Here is a 27,999-nt window from a genome sequence, read left to right on the forward strand (position 1 = left end):
ATGTTCCACTCGGCTTCCCAGCACTTATGGTGCAGTCTTAACCACCCTCTCCAGCTATAATATTAAAAGGGACAAGAATAAATACCTGAGAGAAAAAGTTTGAGAGGGCACAGTAAATTATTATTATTAAACTTTATTTCAGACTCGAGGTCCAGACAAGAGATGGCATTACATAAAATACATTGCATATAAAAACACCATAAAATATATATAAGCTTAGTAAATTACTTATAAGAGCATCATAAATTATATACAAAAACACAATACATGATTTAAAATCCAGAATAAAAAGATCAGGGTCCTATAACGAGACAACGATACCAATGCCTCCACAACTAGGATTCGTAGCGTGTAGTGCTAAACCTTATGTTTGATAAAACCACAATAATTACATTTTCAGAGTCATTAATCCTGCAGATGAATTTATACATATGATTTCTTAGGATAGCTTCTAAAGTACTGACTCCTGCAGCCACAAACATTTCAGTAGCCCTACACCATCTAGGTTTCAATAGACAATAGATGCAGGAGTAGGCCATTCGGCCCTTCGAGCCAGCACCACCATTCATTGTGATCTTCTTGCGTATGGCGTGCACAGCCTTAAGTTGCAAGTCAACTTGTTCTATTTGATCTATTTGTTTGCGCACGTCGGGTTGATTGCATTAGTCGAAACAGGATGGATCATGTGAAGGTTGCAATCTTCCACCCCATTCAATGTGATCATGGCTGATCATCCCCAATCAGTACCCCGTTCCTGCCTTCTCCCCATATCCCCTGACTCTGCTATTTTTAAGAGCCCTATCTAGCTCTCTCTTGAAAGCATCCAGAGAACCTGCCTCCCCTGCCCTCTGAGGCAGAGAATTCCACAGTGTTTTAATTTCCTTAGCAGTGTTCTCATGGCATTATTATAACCCACCTTTAGTCTCTGTAAACTTGTCTTTCCATAGTTTGACCACAGGTGTGCAGTATAGAGTGGTGTGCAATATGTTCTAAACAAAGCCATCTTCACGACATCTGTACATGCACCAAACTTACATAAGAGAATATTCGCCTGGACATACCGCATACATCTTTGCCTATAAATATCCTCATCATCTCATTTTTTCTGTAATTAAATGTCCAAGATATTTTACCTTATTACAGACACTAACATTATTGTCAGACAATTTAAAATCAGGAAATTTCAGACATTTTAGACTCTTTGGTTCTACAGATCATAACAGCACTCTTACCAGCATTATATTTGATATCATGTTCCACACCATACACAGAACATATAGTAAGGAGCTGCTGGAGACCAGCGCTAGATGGACTAAAGACCACAAGATCATCTGCATACATAATATGGTTCACTAAAATATTACCAATCATGCACCCAGCATTACAGGCTTTCAATTGCTTGGACAGATCATCAATATAAAGATTTAAAAGGACTGGGGACAAAATTCCCCCTTGTCGAACACCATTGCTAACCCCAAATGGGGCTGAGACCCTATTGCCCCATTTTACTTGCATCGTCTGTTGGGCATACCAGTAAGCCAGAATTCTCACAATGTATTTAGGCACCCCTCTTTGACTCAATTTAACAAACAACTTTCTATGATTAACACGATCAAAGGCTTTGGAAACATCAATAAAGCACATAAGAAGTGATGAGTTTTTACCTCTATATTTGTTTACAATCTCCTTTAGGGCATATATACGCAAGTCAGTGCCATGTTTAGCTTTAAAACCAAACTGGTTATCTGTGGAGTTAACAAAGTAATCTAATCTATCCAGCAGAATTCTTTCGAGGACTTTTGACAATATGCTGGCTAAAGCTATGGGCCTGTAATTATTTAGACTACCTACTTTACCAGCTTTGGCCTTAATGACCGGCACTAGCAGAGCAGACAGCATTGAGTCTGGTAACAAGCCATGAATCATAAAGCCAGTAAAACAAATAGCAAGGAGAGGAGCTATCCTCATACTCGCATACTTAAGATGTTCAGCAGAAATCTGATCCAAGCCACTTGTTTTGTTGTTGAACAGCTTGTTCATGGCATGATACACCTCATGCGACATAATCACCATTGAGTCATTGCTCTCAATATTGTCCACCATACACAAATCACCTTGGACACAGTTGAATAAAGTACTATAATGTCGCCATAACTCCGCGATATTAGCTGTTCCGGAGATTCCATCTACAGTGCATGGTAGAGATGTTTTGCAGCTGTTAAGAGCCCTCACTTCTTTCCAAAAATCAGTATCATTGTTACTTAGCAGCTTCTTAGCCATGGAATCAACCCTCACAGCTTGCTCATTTTTACAGACACAGGCCCCAGTCTAGGTCTACCGGCCATAGCCCATGATTTAGTGGCTTCACGGGCTTCAGCATGATACTCAGCTATATACTTATTCCAGCCAGGCCTGATGTTATGCGTCTTATTTTTATGCTTGCAGTAGGGTTTACTGCCTACATATAAAGCACTTACTATATCATTATACATGGAGCAGATATCTCTCCTATGCTTCTTATCCTTACAATTAACATTACTACACATTATTGCATCTTTAGGTAGATGAATATTGCTTAAGGATTTATCTGTATGAGCATAATAGGCTAAGATGTCTTCCTTTGTGAGGGTTGAAGCAGTCCAGTTTTTCTATGTTAAAGCTATTTCCATCTCTGGATACCACAGGTAGATGTTCAACATTTATTGACATACCAACAGGTATATGATCAGTCATTGCTGCCCCATACAGAATGCTCATACACCCCAATGAGGCATGTGCACCAGCTGTACTAATACAATAATTCAGCCATGACGTAGAGTGCCAAGCCTCACTAATATAAGTATAACTATCTGTAGGTATAAGCACTTTGCTTGACAATATAAAATTATTATCTTGACAGAACTGAGCCATATGATTGGCAAATAATGAGTTCCTGTCTGAGATATCTGCATTCATATCCCCAATGACATATACACCAGAATAATTACTTCATTCTGTCAAAACATTGCTGGATCCAGGCAAACTGCCTCACTAATTTATTGTACCTTACACCAACCCACAGGTCTCACATTCCAAACTGTTTGGGTTACAAGTGTGACGATGTACATACACGTAGTTCATGATGTACAGACATGAAATGCAAGTCCATAAGCTCACTAAAACTGGTGACACATGTAGGTGGGGTAATGAAGGAATTAGTTATGCTTGCCTCATAGGCCGAGCTATTGAGTATAAGAATTGGGACATTATGTGCAATTGTACAAAACCTTGATTGGACTGCACTAGGAGTGCAGTTCTAGTGTCCTTATTACGAGGGATGCAGTAACAATAAAGAAATTGCAGAAGAGATTCACCAGGATGTTGCCTGGAAGGAAGGGCATAAATTACACGGATAAATTACATAGGCTGGGTTTATTCTCACTGAAGCATAGGGTGCTAAGATGTGAGCTTATAGAAGTTAATAGAATTGTGAGGACATAGATAGGATGGATAGTCAGGTTTCTTCCCCCAGTCTAGAACTAGAGGGCGCAGTTTAAGGTGAGAGGGGAAAAGATTAAAGCGAATATGACAGCCAACGTTCTCGCATAAAGCGTAGTGAGTATCTGGGAACTAGCAGGCAGAGCAAATAACACAGGCAGGTACAACAACGGCGTTAAAAAAAGATATGGATAGGTGCAAGCGAAGATCATAGAGCTCCGGAAAGGACGGAAATGGGCCAGGTGTAGGCAAGCCCGGCAGGCGTGGACGAGATGGGTTAAAGGGCCTGTTCCCTTGCTGGGGTCAACCCTCTGCCACAGGAGAGAGACCGACTTTGAGATTACATTTCCCAACAGACTCTCAGCAACAACCGCTGTGTGTCCACCACGTCCCTCCAAAGCAGCCGGGCAAGAGCATGCGCCGTCAAAGCGGAAGCGGTGGAATAAGACCACAGTAGATAGACACAAAAAGCTGGAGTAACTCAGCGGGACGGGCAGCATCAAAGATATAAGATCTTTGGGCAGCATCTCTGGAGAGAAGCAACGGGGACGGGTGGCGGTCGGGTCGAGACCCTGCTTCAGACTGTAGGACTACAGTTCCAAGAAAGCACTGCGTGGTCTTTCCCGGTTGTTACTTAGTCACGTGAGTGTGATCCCGGGATCATCTGACCAAAGATACTAGATAGAGGAGTGTGGCTGCCGCAACTGGTGAGTGACTGGTCTTGGTGCGGGAACCGGGAAAGATAAATGGGACTCTGTGGCAAGTGATGATCGGTGGGTATACCAGGGTCAGTGCTGGCACTCCAGCATCCAACAGTAAGTACCACAGGCTTGTTTGGTGAAACCTAATGTAAACTACCAGATTTGCTGGTGATGCCGAACTGGTGGGATTGTGAGGATTCCAAGCGATTTAGATCGACCAAGTGGTGGACATGGCAGATGCAGTGTGACTCGGATAGCCGTTAAGTTAACTGATAGTGGAAAAGTCAGAAAAATGTATTGTGTGGTTAATTACCTAGAGACTTGAGCGTCATTGTACACCAGTCTCTGAAAACAAACGGGTGCAACAAACAGTTAAGAAGGTTTGGCACAGGAGCAGGGATGCCTTGCTACAGTTAAACGTGGACTTGGTCAGATCACACTCTGAGTACTGTATATTTCTTGTAGTCTGCTTACCCAAGCTTGGGCATACTGTAGAGCGACCCAGCGCAGGTTCATGAGGCAGTGGGTCCGGTTAGCGGTGAAGATTAGTTGTGGGACTCTAGTGAGGAGACTTGCTACAGGCTTAGTAGGCAGAATGTCCAGTTAGCATTGCTCAACATTATTTTCTTACGGAAAAAATAAGTAGAAAAGTGGGCGGAGAATGAGCTACTCACATGTCTTGTCACATGGTTTGAGCGGCATAGTGGCAAGTTATTAAACCCATTTTGAAAAATATTGTATTTCCATAGCATGTTTTGCAAATTCATTGTCCTCCAAGCCCGCTTGCAGCAAGGTAAAGGCTTCTGTAGAGCTGCTGCCCCACGTCTCCCGTAACCAGGTTTGAACCTAAACTTGGACGCTGCTTGTGTGGAGTTTGCGCGTTCTCCCCGTGGTTATATCGGCTTCTTCCGGGTTTTTCGGTTTTCTCCCACACCCCAAGGTGTGGGCCCTTAAATTAATTTGCTGCTGAAAAATATCCATGGTGTTATAATCTGAGAGGACTTGGTGGTAATGTAGGGAGAATAAAATAGGATTAGTTTGATGATAGGCATGGATTTCATTGGCTGAAGGGCCTGTTTCCTGTTTCCATGCTGCATGGCTCTGACCATTCCATCTTCTGATTGCCATTGTAAACTGGGAAGTAGCAGACAATCAGCAAGTTTCATTTCCATCTCCGATCAGCGAGGAAGATAATATATGTGGAACAAAGAACTGCATTTACTGGAAAGCTGAAATAAAACAGAAAATGCTGGAAACATTCAGCGGGTCTGGAGATAAATTGTTAAAATTTCAAGCTGAAAACCCTTTGACAGAACTCTGTTAATGATACTGATTGAGGGATAAATATTGAACAGTATACCAGGGAGAGTTGGGCAGGGTTAGAGGGAGTGGTTTGTATCTGGATCTAGTCCTGACCACGGGGGGAAATGGAGGAGGACTGAACAAACTTTGTGCCTTCCACCACAGTAATGAATGCTGTTGTGGATATGTTAAATTTTTATTGTGCATTGTGTGGTTTTTTTTTTATTGTACCGCTGCTGGCAAGTTCATTTCACTGCACTTTATGTGGTCTCACCAGGGCCCTGTACAACTACAGGAGGACCTCTTTACTCCTATACTCAAATCCTCTTGGTATGAAGGCTTTCTTCACTGCCTGCTGTACCTGCATGTTTACTTTCAGTGACTGGTGTACAATGGTGTACTTTTTCCTAATCTGACACCATTGAGATAATAATCTGCCTCCTTGTTCTTGCAACCAAAGTGGATAACCTCACATTTATCTACATTATACTGCATCTGCCCACTCACTCAACCTGTCCAAGTCACCCTGCAACCTCCTAGCATCCTCTTCGCAGTTCACACTGCCATCCAGCTTTGTGTCATCTGGAAATTTGCGTGTTACTTTTAGTCCCATCATCTAAATCATTAATATATATTGTAAATAGTTGTGGCCCCAGCACCGAGCCTTACGGCACTCCACTCGCCACTGCCTGCCATTCTGACGGACCCGTTTATTCCTACTCTTTGTTTCCTGTCTGCCAACCAATTCGCTATCCATGTCAATACCATACCCCCAATACCATGTGCTCTAATTTTGCCCACTAATCTCCTGTGTGGGACCTTATCAAAGGCTTTCTGAAAGTCCAGATACACTGCATCCACTGGCTCTCCTTCATCCATTTTACTTGTCACATCCTCAAAAGATTCCAGAAGATTAGTCAAGCAGGATTTCCCCTTCATAAATCCATGCTAACTTGGACCAATCGTTTTACTGCAATCCAAATGCATCATTATTACTTCTTTAATAATTGACTCCAGCATCTTCCCCACGACCGGTGTCGGGCTAACTTGTCTATAATTCCCCGTTTTCTCTCTTGCTCCTTTCTTGAAAAGTGGGATAACATTAGCTACCCTCCAATCCACAGCAACTGATCCTGAATCTATAGAAAATTGGAAAATGATCACCAATGTATCCATGATTTCTAGTACCCAGGGATGCAGACCATAAGGCCCTGGGGATTTATCAGCCTTCAGTCCCATCAGTCTACCCAATGCTATTTCTCGCCTAATGCAAAATTCCCTAGATCCTCTGTCCACTAATACCTCTGGGAGATTGTTTGTGTCTTCCTTAGTGAAGACAGAACTGAAGTACCTCTTCTGCCATTTCCTTGTTCCCCATAATAACTTCACCTGTTTCTGATTAGTAAAGACCCACATTTGTCTTTACTAATCTTTTTCTCTTAACATACCTAAAGAAGCTTTTACCATCCTTTTACATTAAAGAAGCTGTCCCCAACTCAGAATGGCAGTGTCTTCTGTCCCGACAGATTCCAAGAAGGTGAACCCGTTTTCAAGAGGTACATCCCCCAGGATCTCCTGTACTCCGAGCTTCCTTCCCTTCCCCATCGTCACCCACCTTCTCTCTTCCAGTATCTTCAGTGTAGTGATCTCGCTGTAGGTCCTGTCCAGGAAACTCTTGTTTTCCCGGATGATCCTGAGGTCATCCAGTTGTCTCTCCAGTGCCCCAACACGGTCCTTCAAGAGCTGAACCTGGACACGCTCTCCACAGTTGTAGCAGCCAGAGACACCAGCAGTGTCCCTGACCTCCCACATCCTGCAAGCATCTCACTGAATCAGCTTACCTGGCATTTGTTCACTGCGTCTCACCCTCTCCAACTTTTGGCGTAGTTTCCTCCCTCAGCCTCCTCGCTGAAGACTCTCGAGCCAAAGACTCGCACTTTTCTCGCAAGGCACTTCCCTCGACCCGGCTGCAACCCAACAGGCCTCTCCCCTTGAGCAAACCTTGCTTATAATAGCTGATAAATTGACTAATTTGCTAACTTGCCGATTTGCTAATTAAATTCCTCAGCCAATCCCCGCACTCACTCCTTCATCTGGCGCTCCTCTGCCGGCCTCGAAGGTATATACCAGCATATACCTCTGATAGTACAGTACTAATATAGCCATCTATGCATTGCCAATTCACATGTTTGTCTAGATACTAAAATGCGATGAGGGTATCTCCTTTCACTGCACACACAGGCAGTATTTTCTAATCTATGAGTAAGTGGTTTGGATGGAGTGGGAGTAGGGAGCTGTGCAGTGTGTATCTTGTTATAGCAGTACCCTTTTCACTTTCTCTGCTGCTTCCTTTTCAGTTGCTGCGTGTGAAACGTTGAGAAGATCCGCCGTTTTCAGTTCCCTGTGGATGCTTTGAGTTCGGGAGTCCAACACACTCGCCCAGGCCGAGCGGGAGCTCCATTTACGGGGCCACTTGAAGCCAGTGCTGGTGGGGGATGGACCACTGTGAAGCCTCCGTGAACAGTGACGAGCAGGATTGGAGCTTGAACAGGGACCCTGGGGAGCAGACTGGCCTCCTGTGGAATTTGCCCACCGACCAGCCAAGGGACACGGGGAAGCAAGGAAGGACACCATCTTATGCAGCTGTCTTCATCGTGGTTAATGCCGCACTTGGGGCTGGGCTTCTCAACTTTCCCTATGCCTTCTACATGGCAGGAGGAGTGGTGGCCGGGATAGTCCTACAGATGGTTAGCTGTTTACATTCTGGTAGTTTCATCTCTGCAGACTTGGGTCCTCAGACCCTTCCTCCAGGCCCCTTCCAGTACCATGCCTCTGCCTTATCTATGGCAATATCGAGGCTATTTCTAACCACACCCTGCTTCTCCATCGGGAACATTGGAATGAGCACGGTATCCAATCCCAAGCTAAGGTGCCCAGTGGCGCAATGGGTAGGGCTAACGCCATTTAGTGCCAGCAACTTGGGTTCAATCCGGAATTCTAGTGTTGTGACCCTGTGACCTTGTGGGTTTATTTGGGATGCTCCTGCTTCCTCTTCTATCCCAAGACAAGCAGAATTCTCGGCCAATTAGTCACTATAAAATTACTTTTGGTGTGCAGATCAGTGGTGGAATCGGGGCACAGTTTATGGCATGGTGGGGGGAATACAATGGAATTAGTATTGGATTAATATAAATGGATCACTGATTGTTGGCATGGACTTGGTGGGCCAAAACGCCTGTATCTGTGCTTTGGTTCCATCTGACTATAGCTGCCCTGGTGTCATGCATGCCAGTGTGATGCTGAGCATGAGATCATTGTCTTCAGTTTTGCAGATAGTTAATACACACAATGTTTTAAGGTTCAGTACTGGGATCATAGCTCTCTCTAATGTGTAGGAATGGCTTTGAAATGAAGAGAGTACAATGTATGATGGATACAAGAGTACAATGGATACAAGAGCCTGCAGATGCTGAACTCTCGAGAAAAAAAATCAAGTGCAGGAGAAACTCCATAATTTGTTCCATAGCACTGTTTAGGTGTTTAAGACAGGACCACCTGTACCTGGGGCTGAATCTCCTGTGGAAAGAAAACCTTCTCGCATTTTCATGATTTTGCAAATATCTGTGTCTATTATATGACTGGTTAGCAATTTTCTGCCTGACGATATGCAGCTGTCATACTTTGAGCCCCATCAATGAGCTGCATTTCCATTGGTGGCTGTAGGCATCTCTGGAAGGGTGGGGAAATGCCACGATAGCGAGTCATTGGGTGAAGATGGTCCTGTAGCCATCGTCACGGCAGTGGTGCCTCCTGCGGAACCCTCACCTTTGTCACTGGGAAAGGCTGCAACACTGTTACAATGCCGCTAGCTACTGATTGTAATTCCTGCCAAAGGCTTGCGTCTTTCTTTCACTAATGGACTAAATACAAGGTAGCCAATTGGCCTCTTTGGTTTAACGTCACTGCATCCTGTGTTGCCTCGGTAGTGCAGCAATCATCCATCCAAACTGGGTACCCATGTCAGCAAGCCTTTGCTGGGACAGTTGGCTACCTGGCTTCAGAGAAAATTATTACCTTGGGAGCTTCAATAATCTGATAGAAAAAAGCCTTGTATATCAAATGTGAAAGCTGTGGAATGGTATATCAACAGCCTGTTAACTGGTGGCCCATTACATTAGGCCCTATTGTCCTAAGAACGTTCACAAAGTTCCAGTGGAAAAAGTGGACATGTGCAATCTTAAACAACAATAGACAAAAATATATATTTTTAATGGCTACTTGACCCCTTCCCCTCCACCACCCGCTCCTGCAATCAGAACATTGCTAATTTAAATGCTTTAAGTGAGGCCAAAGAACTTCTAAAACTTGTGATACTTCTTATTGATTTGGCCAAAGCTTTTCATTTGGTTGGACTTGTACTTATTGTTATAGTTTTAGATTACTGTTCTGAATATTTTACTGTCATTATAGAGCTGGTAAAACATACCCCAATCCTATCCGGAGCAGTGTTCCTGATTCTAAAGTGGTTGTCTCTTGGCCTGTGCTCGATGTTCTTCTGCAGTTACCTGATTGATGTGAAGCCCTCAGCATTTGAGTTCAGGAAATCTATTAATTCCACTACCGCAGGGAAAGCCGCTCTGGCAAGAATGGAATTTCAGCTGAAGTGTGGAAGATCTCATTGTTGCCAGATTTCCACAGGCACTGTCACCACTATCTCCGTGTCTTTATTTTGCAAGATAGGCCTGATGCAAGTGTCATACACAAATAAATGTTATACACAAATCAGGCATTCCAGACACTGCAATATCTCACCTGCTATCACGGGTAAAGCTTTTTCCAAAAGGAGTTCCACCAGTTAGTTGATTGGGTGTGGCACATAATTCTCCAAACCATGATATGAAAATGAGCAACGAGCCCGTGTTGTTGGGGGTAAAAGATTGCTGGAGTAGTCGGGAATACAAAGTTGAGAGTATGTTCTGATTCACCGTGATCATACGGCAGGATAAGCTTGAGGGACCTCCCCCAGAACTAATTCATACACTAAAAGTTACCCACTTCAAAAAATGCATCACACCATTGCATTTATCCTGAGGGTAAACTGTGGAATGGTTTAATGTCTCTTCCAACTCCTGCCTCAGTGCTGAATGTCAGCCTGGAGTTTTGTGCTCCAATCTCTAGAGTGGGACTCAGACCTACAACTATCTGGCCCGGACAATAGTGCGGCCGACTGATAGTGATCCCTTGGACTGATGTTGAGCATTAAGGTTCCCGTCCGAGCTGTGGAGGGAAGTTGCAAGATTTTGGCCATACAGAAACAGGATCATCATGCTCACTGAGTCCAGGATGACCAACAACTAACACTTTGCACAGATCCCATTGAATTCTCCCCACACCGGGAAGGTAGCAGTCTTTCTACCAGCAAAAATAAGGCACTCGCAATCCACTCTGTTTAAAAGCCCTCGTGATTGACCCTTGATTTCTAAATGTTGTTTTGTGATCTTGGATGTGTTTTCTTGCAGTGCCTGCTCCTGTTTATAATTGCTGGGTTGGTGATCCTGGCCTACTGCTCTCAGGTCAGCAGTAAGGGCACCTACCAGGAGGTGGTACGGGCAGCTTGCGGCCGGGTAGTGGGCACCATCTGCGATGTCCTCATCGCCGTCTACACCTTCTGCACCTGCATCGCCTTCTTGATCATCATTGGCGATCAGCTGGACAAGAGTGAGTCACCGTGAAGGTTGTGTGGTGCAGCCCGTCTGGGGCCAGAGATTCAGGGCTGGGGTTCAAGGTCAGTTTATTGTCACATGTACCAATTAAGGTACAGTGAAATTTGATTTGCCATACAGCCATACTAAGTGAAAAGCAAGAAGACACACAACCACATAAAAGTTAATATAAACATCCATCACAGTGGACTCCACATTCCTCACTGTGATGGAAGGCAATAAAGTTCAACCTTCTTCCTCTTTGTTCTCCCACGGTCGGACCAGTCAAACCGTCCGCAATCGGGGCGATCAAAGCTCCCGCAGACTACGATCGAAATCCATGTGTCAGGGTGATCAAAACGTCAGGGCGGTTGAAACCCTCTCCGCGGCATGGAGTTCCCGAGTTGGCCTCTTCTTACCAGAGACTGCGGGCTTCACGATGTTAAAGTCCACAGGCTCTGCGGATGAAGCTTTGATCCCTGGCAAAGGGATCGCAAGCTCCGCAATGTTAAAGTCCCGCAGACTCCTGCGGCTTGGAGCGCCCGTCTGTCTCCAGGAAAGGCTGCCAACTCCATAATGTTAGGCCGCAGTGGGGACAGCGATACTATACGGAAAGAAATTGCATCTCCGTCGAGGTAAGGGATTGAAAAAAAGTTTCCCCGAACTTTTGTTGGGAGATTGCAATGGGGTTACCTGCTGCCTCATACTGGGCACAGAAAGTTTTGATTGGTAGCGTTGGTTAAACTGTTACACTCTCACGGACCCACTCTCATTGAGCCTTGTTTAGGCAGATCAGTATATGTGTTGAGCGAGATTCAATGTTTCGGTACAGTGACATTTTTCCTATCAATGAGTCATCCGACATTAAAGCATAGAATGTGCATTCATTTGCATAATGTGGATGTCACAAGCGAGGTGTTGCTCAGTGATCACCCTTGTTTTACTATGAACTGAGGTTATCATTTAAGTATCGATTAATCACCTGAATTTGAAGTCCTTGGATTCCTGTGGTGGAATTTGAACTTGTCTTCGGACACAGCAGACACTACCTCTGGCAGCAGCATCGCAGGCAAATAGACTCAGACCACACTAAAACACAGATTGTGCACAAATATTAGAGGACATAGCTTTAAGGTGGGTGGTGGAGTAGGTAAGTTAATTTTACACAATTAACGAGGAGCAGTGCAAGTTAATTTTGCACAAAATGATAGATGCCTGGAACGGGAACTGTTCACAAGAACAGGCAAGGAATAGTGGGATGTCCACATGTGCAGACAAATGGGATTTGTTTAAATTGGCATCATGGTTTGTACAGATCTGGTGGACTGAAGGGCCTGTTCCTATGCTGTACTGTTTTTAACTTCTAATTCTAATGACTGAGCAGTGGACCAAGTCTAAAGTGGTTAGGAGTTCCCTCTGAGGTAGTTAAAGCTCAGGTTGTTGGCTGAATTGAAAGATGTTTTGAGATAAATATATTGTGTGGGAGAGATTTTGAATGGTTTGTTTTTGTCTTTCAGTACTTGCGGCATTGATGCACACACCTGAAGGAGATGATTTCATCAATGGCCACTGGTACAGTGACCGTAAGTTCACCATCTCTGTCATCTCCATCCTGGTCATCCTTCCTCTCTCCATACCCAAAGAGATTGGCTTCCAGAAGTATGCCAGGTTAGTGCTTTCACTGTTTGAATGGTGAATTCCTAGTGGCAGTGGATGGAGCGGGGGAACGAATGGCATATTCCATTCCCAACCCGTGTTATAAGTCGTTCCCGGCCAGGGCAGTGGTTAACAAAGCAATTGGGGACAGAGTGCAGAGGCAGCAGTAATTAGCCTTCCCTCTAAATATAACATCACCCTGTCCAAAAATACACTGGGATTTTTACCTCTGGGAATCCTTGTCATTTTTCATTTGTATTATTGGAAGCGATAGTCATCGACTCAATTCCAGAGCCAATATTGTCCTGTGTCCTCTTGGTGTGAATCAACAGCACCTATCTTAGCAAATGAGGCTGTCAGTGTGCATTTATTATTTCATTTTATTAACTCTCCATTCTGATCAAACATCTCAGTGTGACATTAACAAATTGACACCTCTATTTTCTACCCTCTTGAATTGACCATGTGGCCTCGTTCTCCAATATTGTCACCTCTTGATCAACTTTCTTGCCTAACCTGGTTAAACAGCCAGTTAGGAAGTCTTGGCAGAGTGGTTGCCTGGTCCCTCTATACCTCAGTTTACTGGTCTTGTTTTGTGAAACAGAAACACATCTTTTCTATGTCGAGCCCATTGAATTCTTTGCAACTATTCAATCTCAGCATCATGGATAGTTGTGACTAGTGTTGCTTAATCCTCAGAGTCAATTGGCTCTGCCTGATTGCTTGAGATGGGGTTATGGTGAGAGGATGCGTGGGGGAAGTTACGCAGGAGGATAGATCCTGAATGATTGGACCTTGAGCTTGAATACAATACTTATGTCCTTTAGCTCCAATCCAGATTAGTGCCTGTTATAAGGTATTTGTGACTGACCGGCTGCTGCTTGATGCTGCTCCACAATGGAAGATAGACCCCAAAGTCTCACACTGATAATATGTGTGTGTGGGGGGGGGAGGGGGTATTCAGATCTTACACAGTATCTGGTTGCCAGCTGATCAAACCATGGTTCACTTGATTTGGCGAGGGTTGATACTGACAATGAGAACCTAGAATGCAGATGTTTTTGATTTGTTGGCGATTCTGTTCCTTGTAAAAAAGGATGGAGAAACTTATCCAAGCCATGGCTTCAAGTGGAAGTTGAAGCAGCTTCGGATTCAAACCATTTTTGTATTTGGCTGTAACATCTTCCCTGTTGGATATGTATGGCCAAGGTTGGTCCTGTTTTGATTGTTTTATTTCTTTTTCTCTAGTCTCCTAAGTGTGTTGGGAACTTGGTATGTGACCATTATAGTGATCATTAAGTACATCTGGCCAGATAAAGGCATGATTATTGGGAACATCCCCACCAGGTAAGTGTAATCCCTTGGTGCCTGGTTTCTTTCATACAAGTGTCTGCCAAGCCAGAGAGCTGCAGTAATATATAGAGGGTGAGGATGGGGAAATAGTCAAATGGTCTCTCTCTCTGTGCTCGGAGTGTTTCAGATTCAGATTCAACTTTAATTGTCATTGTCAGTGTACAGTACAGAGACAACGAAATGCAGTTAGCATCTCCCTGGAAGAGCGACATAGAATATGATTTCAATAAATAAATCTATTTACATGCATACAGTCATATCCTGCTTTATCCAAGAATATGTCTAGGCATCTGGAATTTCTGGACTCGGTCAAACCATTACTCTGTGTGTGGCTGAGGGAGTAAGATGAGAAGGAATTATACTGAGAAACAGCAACTCTGTGCCTGCTGTGGCATCCCTGGGCAATAACAAGCCAAGAAAGCTGCTTGACCACCTAGTGGCCTCGGTTGGCTAACAGTACGTAGTGAGTGCAGTGCACTACTGTCAGGGTGGGACCAATGAGAGAGGAAATAGTGGGTGACGTATATTGAATTTGTAGAGCTGCCAGCAAGGTTAACCGCTTTTTTCTGTTCTTAGCCCTTCCTCCTGGATGGCGGTGTTGAATGCTATTCCGACCATCTGCTTTGGCTTCCAGGTACTGCTTTCCCTTGTCCCTTTATTTTTGCGCTGTTGGTATCTGCCGTATTGGAACAAAGTGCTCTTAATCATGGCTGAATAGTTAAATGACTGGAGTTTTGAGAAGTAGGGAGACAGAGTCCCGTAGTCTGACATGACATGGATGCTATAATTGCTACCTGCTTCCTGGTTGTAGCTAAGATTCCTGCTTGGTGTGCAAAGTACCTGTGTCCTGATGTTGGGTGAGAAAGTGTTTGGGTTTGCTGGTCTTCTGTAGTGGAATGCCCCAGCCACATTTAGTGATAAAAGCCACAGGTGGTAAATTCAGGAGCGACTCTGTGGAAATTTGCCCTGTCTCCCAATGACAATCGGGCATCAAGAGACTGCAGGAAATTGAGGTAAGTAAGTAGGTTTATTGGCCAGGTATTCACATACAAGGAATTTGCCTTGGTGCTCTGCCCGCAAGTAACAACATGACATACAGTGACAGTTACGAATGACTCAGAAAACACTAAACATTAATAATAATAATAATAAAACATTCATGATAAACACCATTGATCAAGCATGTGAAGCAACAAAATACCAGATCAAAGGGAGGCTACAGATTTTTGGCTGTTGAGTAGAGCAACAGCCAAAAATAAAGGGACAGTATTCAAGACTTCAGGACTTCAAGACTCGGACTTCTCCAGAGGGAAGTGATTCAAAGAGTTTGTGGCCAGGGTGAGAGGGGTCAGAGATGAGCCAATAACCTTCTCTGTGATGCAGTGGAGTCTGTGATGCAGTGTTGGCTTTCAGGGTACTTTTGAATTGGTGGGGGTGGGGGATGGGGAGGGAGGCATTTCTGACAAGACTCGATTATGATGGAGTCATTGAGAGATGCAGCATGCCATCAGCCCATTGAGTGTGCACTGATCCTCATAAATATCCTACATCAATCCTAATATTGTATCCCAAAGTGATTGAAACAATCCAGCACATTTGCCAAAATGGCGGGTGTTTAACTCGTGTACTCGTCCAATAAATTGGGCTTATTTGAAATTGTTTTATTTTCAAAATGCTACATGTGGACATCTGATTCTTGTTGCCTTTACTTTTTAATTCTTTACTTGGAAACATTGAAAAATGCAGTACATTATTAATGGCATAAAGTTTCAAAACCTATACATTTTATTTCCATTCATTGATCCAAATTCAATAGGAGATGAGCAAAACCCTAAACAGATCCTTTCCTAAAGTAGGAGTTCATCCACGTTGTGGCGGAGGTGTTGGGAGGCTTGTAACCAAAGGGAAAGCACAGAATTAATGGCACAACTCTTAACAGTGTTAATGTACAGAGAGATCTTGGGTTCCAAGCCCATCGCTCATGGAAAATAGTAGATAAAATAGCAAGTAGATAAAAAAACATCACCCATTCCTTCTCTCCAGAGATGCTGCCTGACCCGCTGAGTTACTCCAGCATTTTGTGTCCACCTGAGATAAAATAGCAAAGTATACTTGCTTTCATTGGTCCGGACTTGGGTATAAGAGACAAGCAGTCGGGTTTCTGAGTTATAGCTCTTTTTAGGCTATATTTGGAGTATTGTATGCAGTTCTGGTCGCCCCAGGAAGCATGTTGAGACCTTGGAGTAAGTGTAGAAAGAGTTCGTAATGTCTCCAAAAGCTCTTGCCAACTTCTACAGATGCACTATACAACGCATCCTATTTGGACGCATCATAGCTTGGTGTTGCTAAGTACGTTCTTTCTTTGTCTCTTCCTCCTTGGTGTCGTCAGTGCCATGTGAGCAGTGTTCCTGTGTACAACAGCATGGAGAGACCCACAGTACAGCGCTGGGGATGGGTGGTGACAGCAGCCGTTGTGATCTGCCTGTTTGTGTACACGGGCACAGGTAAGGTGCACGCCGCCTCCATTACTGGGATCACATGAGCTTAACACAGCAAAACTTTGCACCCCTATCCTTCGTTGGAGCAAATGAAACCTTTGTGTGAAGGGCTAAGGCAGTCTATGGCGAAACATTAACTTCCGAATCTGACGGATCAAATTAAGTTGGAGGAGTGTGGAGATCACGGGTGTTTGTTAGGAGGCGAGGAAACTTAAAAAAAAATAAAAATTATAATAATAAAGATGAGAACTTTAAAGTGGGATTAATGTTGGACCTGAAGGCAGTGGGATGGTGACGTTAAGGTTGATTGGGCAGAGCAGGAAGTCCCATCCACGATGTGAAGCTTGACCTGAAGTTGGGAACTTTGGAATGATCAAACAAAGTCTCGGTAGAGTTGACATGTAAGTGAGTGGTGGGGAGTCTGGTGAGTTACACCAGATTTTTCCTCTGGTACGTGAGAGTGGGGGCGAGTCGGAAAGGTGACCGGAGATTGGGTTTGGTGTTGGCAGCAATGACAGTAGCTGGTTTTTTCCCAAATTTAAATGGTGGGCAAACAGCCTTTCAAACCAGGGACACGGTGAGTGAGAGGTTACGGTGAATGCAGGGAGACTGAGTATTCTGTCCCCATCCCCTCTCTGACTGCGAGTGTTGAAAGAACAGGATCACCAGTCAACTGGAGGAAGGTTTGATATTGAGATCAATAACTCATTCTCATGGGTCATTTGGGCTTACTTGAGACTTAAGGAAACAGTGTGTAGATTTAAAAATGCCTTGCCTGTATTCGGGTGGCATCAAGGAGCAAGCTTCACAAAACTGGCAGCAGTGGCCTTGGAAGTGAGTTTGGGCATTTTACCTCCAATTCAAATTGGCCATGAGATTTGCCTCCAAAGATGAGTAGATTATCAGCTTGTTTAAGTGGTGAGGAGAGGGGTAAAATACTGTTGCAACAGTAGGTGCTGTAAGTCTGTGGTGAGACAGTGTAGAGAAAGGGCTACTTTAATTCACCTGCATAGTTAGTGTTTGGGGCAACAGAGGACATATCTCTCTGAATTGAATCAGTGCAGCATTTGCCGCCTGAGCAGTTGAAGAGGGAACTGGTGGCCAGTGTACATTCTCCTTGTAGACCAGTCTCTCTGTGTGCAGTGTATAGTGTCTGACTGACCTTCGGAACCTCCACCCCCATACCCATGGTCACCGGCTAAATCTCTTGCAGGTGTCTGTGGTTTCCTGACATTTGGCTCCAGTGTGAACGTTGATGTTTTGCTGTCCTACCCATCAGACGACATCTCTATGACCATTGCCCGAGCCTCCATCGTCCTCTGCGTGCTCACCTCCTACCCCATCCTTCACTTCTGCGGCAGGTGAGACTTCTACCTGGGTCCAGGCATGGGAATGGAATTGGCGAAGCCTGGCCGTCGAGTGGCTGTTGGATTCATCACCTTTTAAATGCTCACAGCAGAGTACAGTGCCAAGAAAATGGGAGGTCGGTGCAAATTGGCCCTTCAGTCATTGGGGTAGAATGTGACCTGCTTCTTTACTTCAATTCTGTTCATTGTGTACTTGAATTTTTCACTTCACTTTCCCTCCCATCCCAACCTTGAGGAGGTTCCCAGCTTTCTGACATCACTCCTGACTGGTTGCACTCTGTTTTACTCTTGTTCTCAACCAGCGAAGGTGGTTTGACATTGAAATCTTCAAGTCATCTTAAGCAGACCTCAGTTAGAGCAGGAGGGGGATCCGTTAGATCTTGCCCTTTCCTCAGTAAATGTGCTCGAGAATGAGCTTTTGGCCCCAAATTTACCTCCTGCGCAAGTCAAACGTGTGGAGGGGAATGACTCCCCACTTGCTAGGCAGTGTCTTATGGGGCTGTGGCCAGGCTAGGTATTGTGATGCGGAGGAGGGCAGGATCAGGGTCAACTGCATATTCTGACCAGGAAGGTAATGAGAAAGGTCTTCCATTGGGAACAGCCTGGGTATGTGTTTGATGGGTACACAGTTCATAATAGAGTGGATCTGGGTGTGGGGTTGATGGGGACACGGTTCATAATGCAGTGGGTGTGTGGTGAAGAGGGTGACAGTTCATAATGGAGTGAGTTTGCGTGTGTGCTTGATGAGGACACAGTTACAGCAGGAAAGTTCCACATGTTGGAAATCAGAAATTAAACAGATTTGAACATTCTCGGCAGGACAGGCAGCATCTGTGGTGTGAGAGGGAGGTTGCTGACTTTCTGTCAGAACTGCAACGAGTTGGAAGTGAAAAAAACACATTTTGGGTTGCAGTTTAGAGTGGGGAAAGCAAAAAGCAAGATGTTGGATGGTGTGGAAACAAGAGAGTGACTCTAGTGTGCTGAGAGAGCGTGTACAAGCTGGGCAAATGTTTTGTACCAAGTGGTGGGTCCCTGGAACGTGTTGCCAGGATGGTGGTGGAAGCAGATACAATAGTGGCCTTTAAGAGACTTTTAGATGGGCATGTGGATATGCAGGGAATGCAACGGTGGGTCACATGCAGGCAGAGGAGATTAGACATTGTGGGCTGAGGACCTATTTCTACACTTTGCTGTTCTAACGTACCAGTGTATACTACCATCAAATGCAGTCCGAAAATGGTTTACTTGGTTCAGTCCTGGGATGGAAGGGTTGTCCAATGAAGAAAGTCTTAAACTTAGATTGGTAATCAAATAACATTTAGAAGAATGTGGGCTAATCCAAGTTAAACATACAAGGTCCTAAAATGCCATAATACAAAAAGAATCTACCCAGTTGACAATGAGGAGGAAAGCTTTAGACTACAAGGGGATGTAGGTGTGGTCAGGTGTGTAGTAAAACAGCAAGTGACATTTAATTCAGTGGCGTGCGAGGTTTGGGATGGTGCAACAAGCAAAGGGGATATGAACGAAGAGGGAAAGTATTAGATGGATGTGACGTAACAGGGATCGTGGAGTATATTTGAAGATTCTTAATGATAGCTGGTTAAAAAGTATAATTAGCTGAAGTGAGGAATACAAGATCAAGGAGTTATGCTTGAACAAGGTGTTGTCTGAGAACCGTGTATAACTGGTTGGACTGCATCTTGGTATTGAATAGAGTTCTGATCACCATACTACAAGGAGGTTAGGATTGTGCTGGAGAGAGTGGAGTGGAGATTATGAAAATATCCATTTTCTGACATGGACTCGATGGGCTGAATGACTCCAATGCAGGCTCTCAGATTAACCTAGTCCACCTCACCATCTATTTGCCTGCAATCTATTCTCATTCACATCCCCATCAACACTCGCCAATTCACCTCTCACCAGCTGCACTCAGATTAATTTAGAGTGGGTGATTCAGTTTGCAGCCTGCAAGAAATTGCAGCATTAGGGAGAAGGCCATGCGATCACAGAGAAGGTACAAACTCCACACAGACAGCTCCCGAGGTCATGATTGAAGACTTGCAGCCTTTTGTTCCTTCTGTGCTCGGCTTTTATTAATTTTAATTATTTCAAGTGCGCTCTCTAGCAGCCCCTGTGTCTTAAATGTTAATTGTCAGTGGCTTCCAAGTGACTGCTCCAAATTTTAGCCAAAGAAGGGAGAAAGTGACCAGGGCTCAACATTATCAACCGGTATGGAAACATGAGGGACTGTAGGCATCATGGGCAAAAAAACAGCGCTGGAGGAACTCAGTGGGTCAGGCAGCATCTGGGGAGAGAAATGGACAGACAGCGTTTTGGGTTGGGGTCTGTTTGCAGTATAAAGAAGGATCTCAACCTGAAATGTCATGTGTACATTTCCCTCTGCAGATACTGTCTGACCCACTGAGTTCCTCCAGCACTTTTGTTTTACTCGAGCAACATGTAGATTGCATTGTATATTGCAGATTGGTGAATTGGCCTTCAGCACAGATATTGAATTACATACACACCCAATGATTTAAAAATATATAAACACTTTTGTACAATGAAACAATTGTGTGCCATTGTCAAAATCCCACCTCAGACAGCCTGTTCTGTCCTGTTATAATCCATATCTTTGTTTTTTCTAATCTCTTAATTCATACAATCTTCTCGTGACCTGTGGTTTTGCATTCGCAACGTCTGCTGTATTTGTACGAGTGGTTTTCTTGTTTCAAGAGGAAATGGCCACTTAAGCAGGAGGCCACTTATTGAAACATTTTCTTGAAGTCTGTGTACTAGCTGTGGATGTTGATGCCCAAGTCCTTTCACTTCTCTTTAATCCTCAGGTTGTTACCATTTAGAAAATATACTGCTTTGTTTTTCTTGAATCAAGAGAAAATGATATTTGTCCACATTAATCTGTTCTGACCACTCATTTAATCCATGTCATTTTTCAACTTTATTTTACATTACGGCTGAGGAGTTGCCGGTAACGCCAACATCTATTATCCAATTCTGAGGGGTAAATGTTGCCATCTAGAGGATGCAGTTGGGAGAGTTTTATAACCAGAGAGCATAGGTTTAAGGTGAGAGGGGAAAGAATTAAATGGACCGAGAGACCTTTCTGCACAGAGGCATGTGGCATGAGCTGCCACAGACAGTAGTGGAGATGTTTACGATTTGAATGATTAAATTGACTGGTATATGAATAGGATAGGTATAGAGGGATGAGGGCCAAATTCAGGCAAGTCAGACTAGTTCCGATAGGCACCTCGCATTTGTGTGCAGAGGTTGAAGTAGAAAGGTCTGTTTCCATGTCGTATAACTTTCTGACTGGTGCAGTAGCTCTTATGAAGATACTGCACCAATGCTGTTGTGTTAAGTCTGAAGTATCCCGACCCAAAGCGTCACCAATCCATGTTTTCCAGAGAAGCTGCCTAACTTGCTGAGTTACTCCAGTACTTTGTCTTCTGTTGTGTTGGATTTGGATCCAATGATGATGGAGTGGTGATCAATTTCAAGTCTGCATGGTGCCTGACTTGCAGGGGATCCCACAACCACTGGTGCCCCTGTCCCTGCTGCCTCTGTCCTTTACTATGGTGGAGGTTGCAAGATTGGCTGGTGCTGTTGGAGTAGACCAGGTGGGTAGATGGGTGAATCCTTTGTGGATGGTACACTCTGCAGTGCCGATGGCTGTCAGAGACCTCCAATAACCAATGTTGCACTTATGCACTAAAATCTTCAAGTGTAACTGACCAACTGGATGAGGTTGTCCCTACCGGCAGCTGAAGTAAGATGACCACTGGGGGAAGTCCACATAGTCTGTCTATTTGAGCTTGGAGGTACACTGTTCCTGTTGCAGGCATCTTCCAAAATTGCCAATCATTATGAAAATCGAAGGTACGCAAAAATGCAGGAGAAACTCAGCGGGTGCAGCAGCATCTATGGAGCGAAGGAAATGGGCAACGTTTCGGGCCGAAACCCTTCGGTTTCGGCCCGAAACGTTGCCTATTTCCTTCGCTCCATAGATGCTGCTGCACCCGCTGAGTTTCTCCAGCATTTTTGTGTACCTTCGATTTTCCAGCATCTGCAGTTCCTTCTTAAAAACATTATGGAAATGGTGTTGGGTTCCTGAGAGATGTGGAAGAAACTTGATGGCTCGCCTCAACGTAGGAAACCTGACCTCGAGAATGTGCCCATGCAGACGTTGCCACTTTGGGTGAGATGGGGACGGGAGGAACTAACTGGGGAGAAGACAGCCAACAGACTGTAATAAAGCTATGCAGCATGGAAACAATCCCATGAGCCCTACTTGTTCATAACAACCAAGCTGTGCTTGTCCTAGTTACCTGGACTATTTTCCTCCAAAACCTTCCTCTCCATGTAACTGTCAAAGTATCGTAATTATACCTGCTTCCACCACTTCCACTGACAGCCTAGTGTATCGTCAGGATATCAACAGTGAATGCATGTGGACCAAGCCAAGGCCTCGGTTTTAATTGGAATCCAGGAAGCCACAGTCTGGGGGAGGATGCATCTCTGAGGCATCCCAATGGAAAATCTTGTCATTGGAACAAATGCAATGGAGATGGAAAAATCTGGAGATTGGAGTTTCCTACAGGAGGCAGGGTGGAAGGATGTTTAGTCAAGTTAGCTGCTGAAGTCTGTAAGTTTGTAATGGACATTTGCTGCTTTCCTTTCCCTGAGGTTGAGACAGAGATCTGAGAAGGTAATAGTCAGAGATGGATTTTTGGAGAAGGGTGGAAATTTGGGAGGCATGGTTATGATAGTGAGTTCTGTGAGTGCCGGAAGCAACACCGATACAGTCATTGATGTCCTGGAAAAATAATTGGACTGACGCTGAGATAGAGTGGAGCAAAGATTGTTGCACATATCCCACAGAAAGGCAGGCAATGCATGAGCCCACTTGAGTAACCAGAGCTATACCTTTGATCTGGAGGAAGTGAATGCAGGTAAAGACGATGTCCGATGTGAGACCAAGTTGGGCAAGCTGAATGAGTTTTGGTGGAGGGAACTGGTTGGGCCTCTGTTCAAGGATGAAGCAGTGGGCACTCAGACACATTTGGTGTAAAGGAAGAGTCGCGGAGACCAGGGATTTGGAAACTCTCAAAGTTAAGAATAGTATCCTGGATTTAAGTAGGAAGGGATGGACAGGAGGAGAAAAGATTGTCAAGTTAGGAAAATGCAACTTTCATGAGGCATGAATGGTCTGACTCAATCGTCCTACATAGACTTATTTATTAATCTTGGGCTGGAGGTGGGGTAGGGAGACTTAAAACTGAGGAGGGATGATCTCCTGAGCCAATGAGTTTCATGTCAGTGAGCTGATCATTGTGTCTTTATTTTGAACTGTCGTCTCCTCTAATCCAGGACTGTGATCGAAGGACTGTGGCTGCGTTACAAAGGGGAGGCCCTGGAGGTGGACAGCTCCCGTGAGAGGCAGCGACGGATACTGCAGACGGTGACCTGGTTTCTGCTGACTCTGGTGCTGGGACTTTTCATTCCGGACATTGGGAAAGTGATCTCTGTTATAGGAGGATTGGCTGCTTGCTTCATCTTCGTGTTCCCAGGTACAGGACGGGGATGGGGGGATGGGCTGAATGTCACACGATGCAGCAAGGAGCAGGTCTGGCTAGCCAAGCTTGGGTTCGCAGAGTCTGACTAGGTCCCTGGAGTAAAAAGCAGGCAAAAGATGATTTGGAGTTGAACATCAAAAGAAAACTGCAGATGCTGGAGATCCAGCATAAAAATGTAAAATGTTGGAAAAAACTTGGCAGGTCAGTCAGTAGCTAGGAAAGAGATACAATCAATGTTTCAGGTACACTACGCGGTTCTGATGTGTTGTGGTTTGGAGGTGTTGCCTGCTTCAGTTAAATATCCTGCACCATGGTGATGCCTGGTGCAGCAGTGGATTCAGTACCCAGCAGGATTTGGTGTTTCAGGAGGCCTTGTGCATTAGTTGTACCACAAGTATTCTGCCATCTCCCACCTTTCCGCTCCCAGACCCCTTTCATCCTTTCCTGATGAGGTCAATGCTGGGGGAAGAAAATTTAGGGGAGAAAGCAGAAAGCTCGGAAAGAGATTTTCTAAAAGTGTACCTATTTGTTAAAGGCCTTGATAAAGTGCTGGCAGAAAGGTCAATAACACCACAGTAACACCACAACACTGATTTGTAGTAAATAGCCAAAAGAGCCAGAACAAGGCTGAGAGGAACTTGACTGCGGACCAGTGATCTAGAATGCATTGGATGTGGAAGTAGATTTAGCAGTAATAAAACACACAACAATACAGCACAGTAACGGGATCATCACCCAGCATGTCTGTACTGACCATAATGCAAATGAAACTAAATCCTTCTGCCTTGTATGACCCATGTCCCTCTATGTTCTGCCCATTCATGTGTCTGTCCAAACCACTCTTAAAAGTTGCTTGGGTTCTGCTTTCCCCACCTTCCTGACTGTGCGTTCCAGCCACCCATCATTATGAGTAAAAAAGCAACTTGTTCTGCACATCTCCTTTAAACTTCCCCTCTAACCAGAAAGCTATGCCCTCGAGCTTTTGACACTTCCACAAGGCATTAAGGTTCATATGTCAAATTTTATACACTTCTATTGGGTCTCCCTGATATTCCAGAGACAACAAACAGTTTTGTCAACCTCTCCTTAAAGCTAGAACCCTCCAATCCAGACAACATCTTGGTAAACCTTGTCTGCAACCTCCCTAAAACTACCACATGCTTGCCTTGGTTGGGCAGCCAGAACTACACAATACTCCAAATGTTGAGCACATTGCCTTTGTGGGTGCTAGAAATGGATTGTTCTGGCTTTCGAGAGAGGGTTGAAAGAGATAATTGGTGTAGTGGGGTGAAGAGCCGGGGGATGGATGGGAGTTGCACTACAGCTCCATCAGCTAGCAAGCAAAGAGGCAGTAGTGTGCCTTTTCCTAATGTTGTTTTCTGTGTACTCAGGCCTCTGTCTGGTCGAAGCAAAGTTTTCTGAGATCCGGCAAGCAAACTCTGCCAGGTAAATACTAGAGAATGCATTTGTGATATCAATGCCCAGGGGGCAGAACTTTCTTTGTCCTGAACTACATTCCTTTTCATGTGTCAACTCCAACAAACAATATAACGGGGGGGTTTTTCTGCTACTTTCTGAGGCAATTTGGTGGAGTGCGGTGACTGAGAAGTGTCTGTAGGGACGATGCACTGACCCGATGAGTGGAGTCATTTGTGTTAATATTAACCTGAAGGAAGGGGTTTGCTCTCCTTAGCCCGTTGTTTGTGGGAGGAGTCAATTACTAAACTCGAAGAGGGATCTGTTTAATACTGACACTGTAGGGAAGGACCTATTGAGGGAGAGAGGTATATTTCGGGATTATGCACCAAAACATGGGTAGGGTAAGAGCTGGTGGGGTTTGGGATCGTACGCTGGGGGGAATGAGTGGCTGCAGGATGGAGGAGGGCGGGCCTGTTGGGATTGTATATTGAGCTGGGTGCACGAGGAATATATTAAAGCATTGGATACCAGGCCAGAGTTGAAATTTATGCAATTTGGCTTTGACGCTTGACGGTTTGAGCCTTCCAAATGTGGAGTTGGTGAGGCTGAGGACAGATGGTCCAAATGTTGAACATCTCTGGTCCTCTGTCTTTCCCACCCCCCATCCCATATCCTCTGACCACCCATCTGATGAGGGACAATGAGCAGGAGCAGCCCACTTTGCCCCTCAAGCCAGTTTCACCAGGCTGGAGATCAAAGGTGTCTTGTAACAACCTTTCCTATCTTTGCCTGTCCCCTCCCCCCCCCCACCTTCAACACCACCATACCTCATAATTCAGCTAGTGATTGTCTTGGGTTTAACATTAACCAGTGGGCTTGCATTAAATGCCATCTGCAGATGAATCTAATAAACTTCTGCCACATTCTACACAATTGCCCGAAAGGCCTGACATACATTTGGTGATTCTGCCCCCAAGTGGTGACAATGGTCTCCTTTCATCCACCTTTTTGGTTTCCTTTAATATTCAAGCGAATTCCAAAGATTCTAAATTCAGAGGAATAGAACCATATTCCTTGCCATTTCCTTCTGGTTTATCCATGTTGCATCATGTAACCACAGGAACGTCTCTGGTCCTGGGGGTGCTGCTTGTGGGGACTGATGCTGGTAATGGTGAAAGCTGCCAATTGCCATTGCTTGGCAAGTGGCATAAATGTAACCACCTGAATGGATTCCTTGCACGTTGTCATGGGCTACCTGGTTATCTGAGGAGTTGCTGTGCTTACAGGTCAGCACTGGGAAGAGTGTTTCACCAAGTGATTACATATCCAAGTTGGGGTGGTGACTTTGCAGTGTTTTCATTTTATGCTGGTTTTGTGACTAAATTGATTTTGGTTCTCTAACAGAATCTTTCTCTCTCCCCCACCCCAGCTGGTGGTCTCTGGTGCTGTTTGGGATCTTCATGGTGTGTATGGGAACTTTCATCTTTGGCCAGAGCACAGTAAGCGCCATCTACCAAGACCAACGCAAATGACAATTGCCCCCCCCCCCTCCTGAAACCATCTTTACCTCTACTCCTGCCCCTCGAATGCATTTCACAACCGGCTGCTGGCAAACTGATCCAGTCTAACGTGAAATGAACTGTGCCAACATTACAACTTTTACAGAGACTTCACCTGCTCCAAGAGCTGAGATGCGAATGAAGCTGCCAATGCAATGGAATGAAAGTATCCTGCCAATATCTATCCTCCAGAGTAGAGATATGGGACTTTCTTTGACAGTGGAATGCAACTCACTTTTTCTTCACGTTTTGCTTCTATGGGCTGCCTTTCTGCCTGCACCATTGTACAATTGTAGCTGTAAGCAGTGCTGCACTGGGAACACACTGTTGAGGCAGCCGTTGTCTTCTAGTTGTGGGAGACTTTGGGGTATATGTTGGCAATGACCTCCCATTCCCTTCCTTACTGACCCAGAGTTACCCAGTGATATCTGTAGCGATGCATCTGATAGCGCATGCGGCACTGCCCTGACGCACACTGGATGTTTTTGTGTGGCACCCTCTGACGTGAACCTACAAAGGTTTGGTGGATATTTTCTTTCCAGGAATAGTCGAGCACTATTTTATGTCTGAATCCCACCAGTGAGTTGAAGATGAGGACCAAACGGGAATGGTGAGGGAGTATCTCTGTTCACTTATTACTAGCACTTTGGAATTCGTCACAATGGCGATGGAAGCATTTTAAAATCACTCTTTTCTGGTGAAAGTTTCAATAGAAGGGTTTCGGTATCACTGCCACTAAAATAATGCATGTTGTCATTAAGACACAAATTAGCTAACTCCCTCCCCGAGCCCACCGCTAACGTGCTCTCACTCTCCCACATACACCAAGATGCCCCTACTTGCCCACCTTGCTACTATGGCCAGTTATGTACAGGGTTCTGGACACCAAATGGAGCCAGGAATTCTTCTCAGACTGCCCACTATGCGGGCTCGGAACTAAATCTTTTGTATGATTCTAAAAATCGGGCAGGTTCTGATTTAAGTAATTATTAGCAGGGTGCTGATGTTGATTCTGTGCTGTGGTGCTGAAGTTAATTTGATGACAGCGTGGGACAGCTTCCAAGCACGAGGTCTGCTCTGTGAGCACTGGAATTTGGTGCAGCCCGGTGTGGCCCTCAGCATCTGAGATCTATACTGGTGAAATGTCAGCCCATCCTGGGACTCTTGGGGGGGGGGAAATGAGATTCTACTTCTAATGTCCAACATTGCAACTTTCAATAAAGATACTGCTTTTTTTTTTTTTTAACAGAAGCATTATTAATTTGAATTAATAATTTGAATCACGGCTCTGGGCCGTGAATTTACTGAATATAAATCAGCTATGTTATGCGGAAGAGTTCCCAGCTCGAAGCTGGTCAGCAC

At 44.7% G+C, this 27,999-nt stretch overlaps 1 protein-coding gene across 3 annotated transcripts; it reads left to right on the forward strand.

Moving 5' to 3' along the window:
* Nucleotides 1–3,548: 3,548 nt before the first annotated feature.
* On the forward strand, nt 3,549–27,877 carry slc38a7 (solute carrier family 38 member 7). Of its 3 annotated transcripts, none has more exons than XM_033035980.1 (11): nt 3,549–3,594; nt 7,838–8,227; nt 11,000–11,198; nt 12,700–12,850; nt 14,087–14,185; nt 14,768–14,825; nt 16,581–16,695; nt 17,903–18,050; nt 23,454–23,653; nt 25,051–25,105; nt 26,508–27,877. In XM_033035980.1, exons 2-11 carry the CDS (start codon nt 7,976–7,978, stop codon nt 26,608–26,610), a joined length of 1,380 nt encoding a protein of 459 aa, XP_032891871.1. In that variant the 5' UTR covers nt 3,549–3,594; nt 7,838–7,975; the 3' UTR covers nt 26,611–27,877. The 3 variants fall into 3 exon arrangements, with proteins under 3 accessions (XP_032891871.1, XP_032891870.1, XP_032891869.1); XM_033035979.1 differs by lacking the exon at nt 3,549–3,594 and adding an exon at nt 4,099–4,184; XM_033035978.1 differs by lacking the exon at nt 3,549–3,594 and adding an exon at nt 4,182–4,292.
* The last annotated feature ends 122 nt before the right edge of the window (nt 27,878–27,999 follow it).

Source organism: Amblyraja radiata, chromosome 17, assembly GCF_010909765.2.
Source record: "Amblyraja radiata isolate CabotCenter1 chromosome 17, sAmbRad1.1.pri, whole genome shotgun sequence".
Classification (NCBI taxonomy): domain Eukaryota; kingdom Metazoa; phylum Chordata; class Chondrichthyes; order Rajiformes; family Rajidae; genus Amblyraja; species Amblyraja radiata.

What these genes read in the sequence shown, in the direction of transcription:
- slc38a7 (XM_033035980.1), top strand. Translation starts at nt 7,976, where the DNA reads ATGGACCACTGTGAAGCCTCCGTGAACAGTGACGAGCAGGATTGGAGC. An exon ending in GTTTGTGTACACGGGCACAG is followed by an intron (nt 16,696 to 17,902) that starts GTAAGGTGCACG and finishes AATCTCTTGCAG; the next exon opens with GTGTCTGTGGTTTCCTGACA. An exon ending in CGGCAAGCAAACTCTGCCAG is followed by an intron (nt 25,106 to 26,507) that starts GTAAATACTAGA and finishes CCCCCACCCCAG; the next exon opens with CTGGTGGTCTCTGGTGCTGT.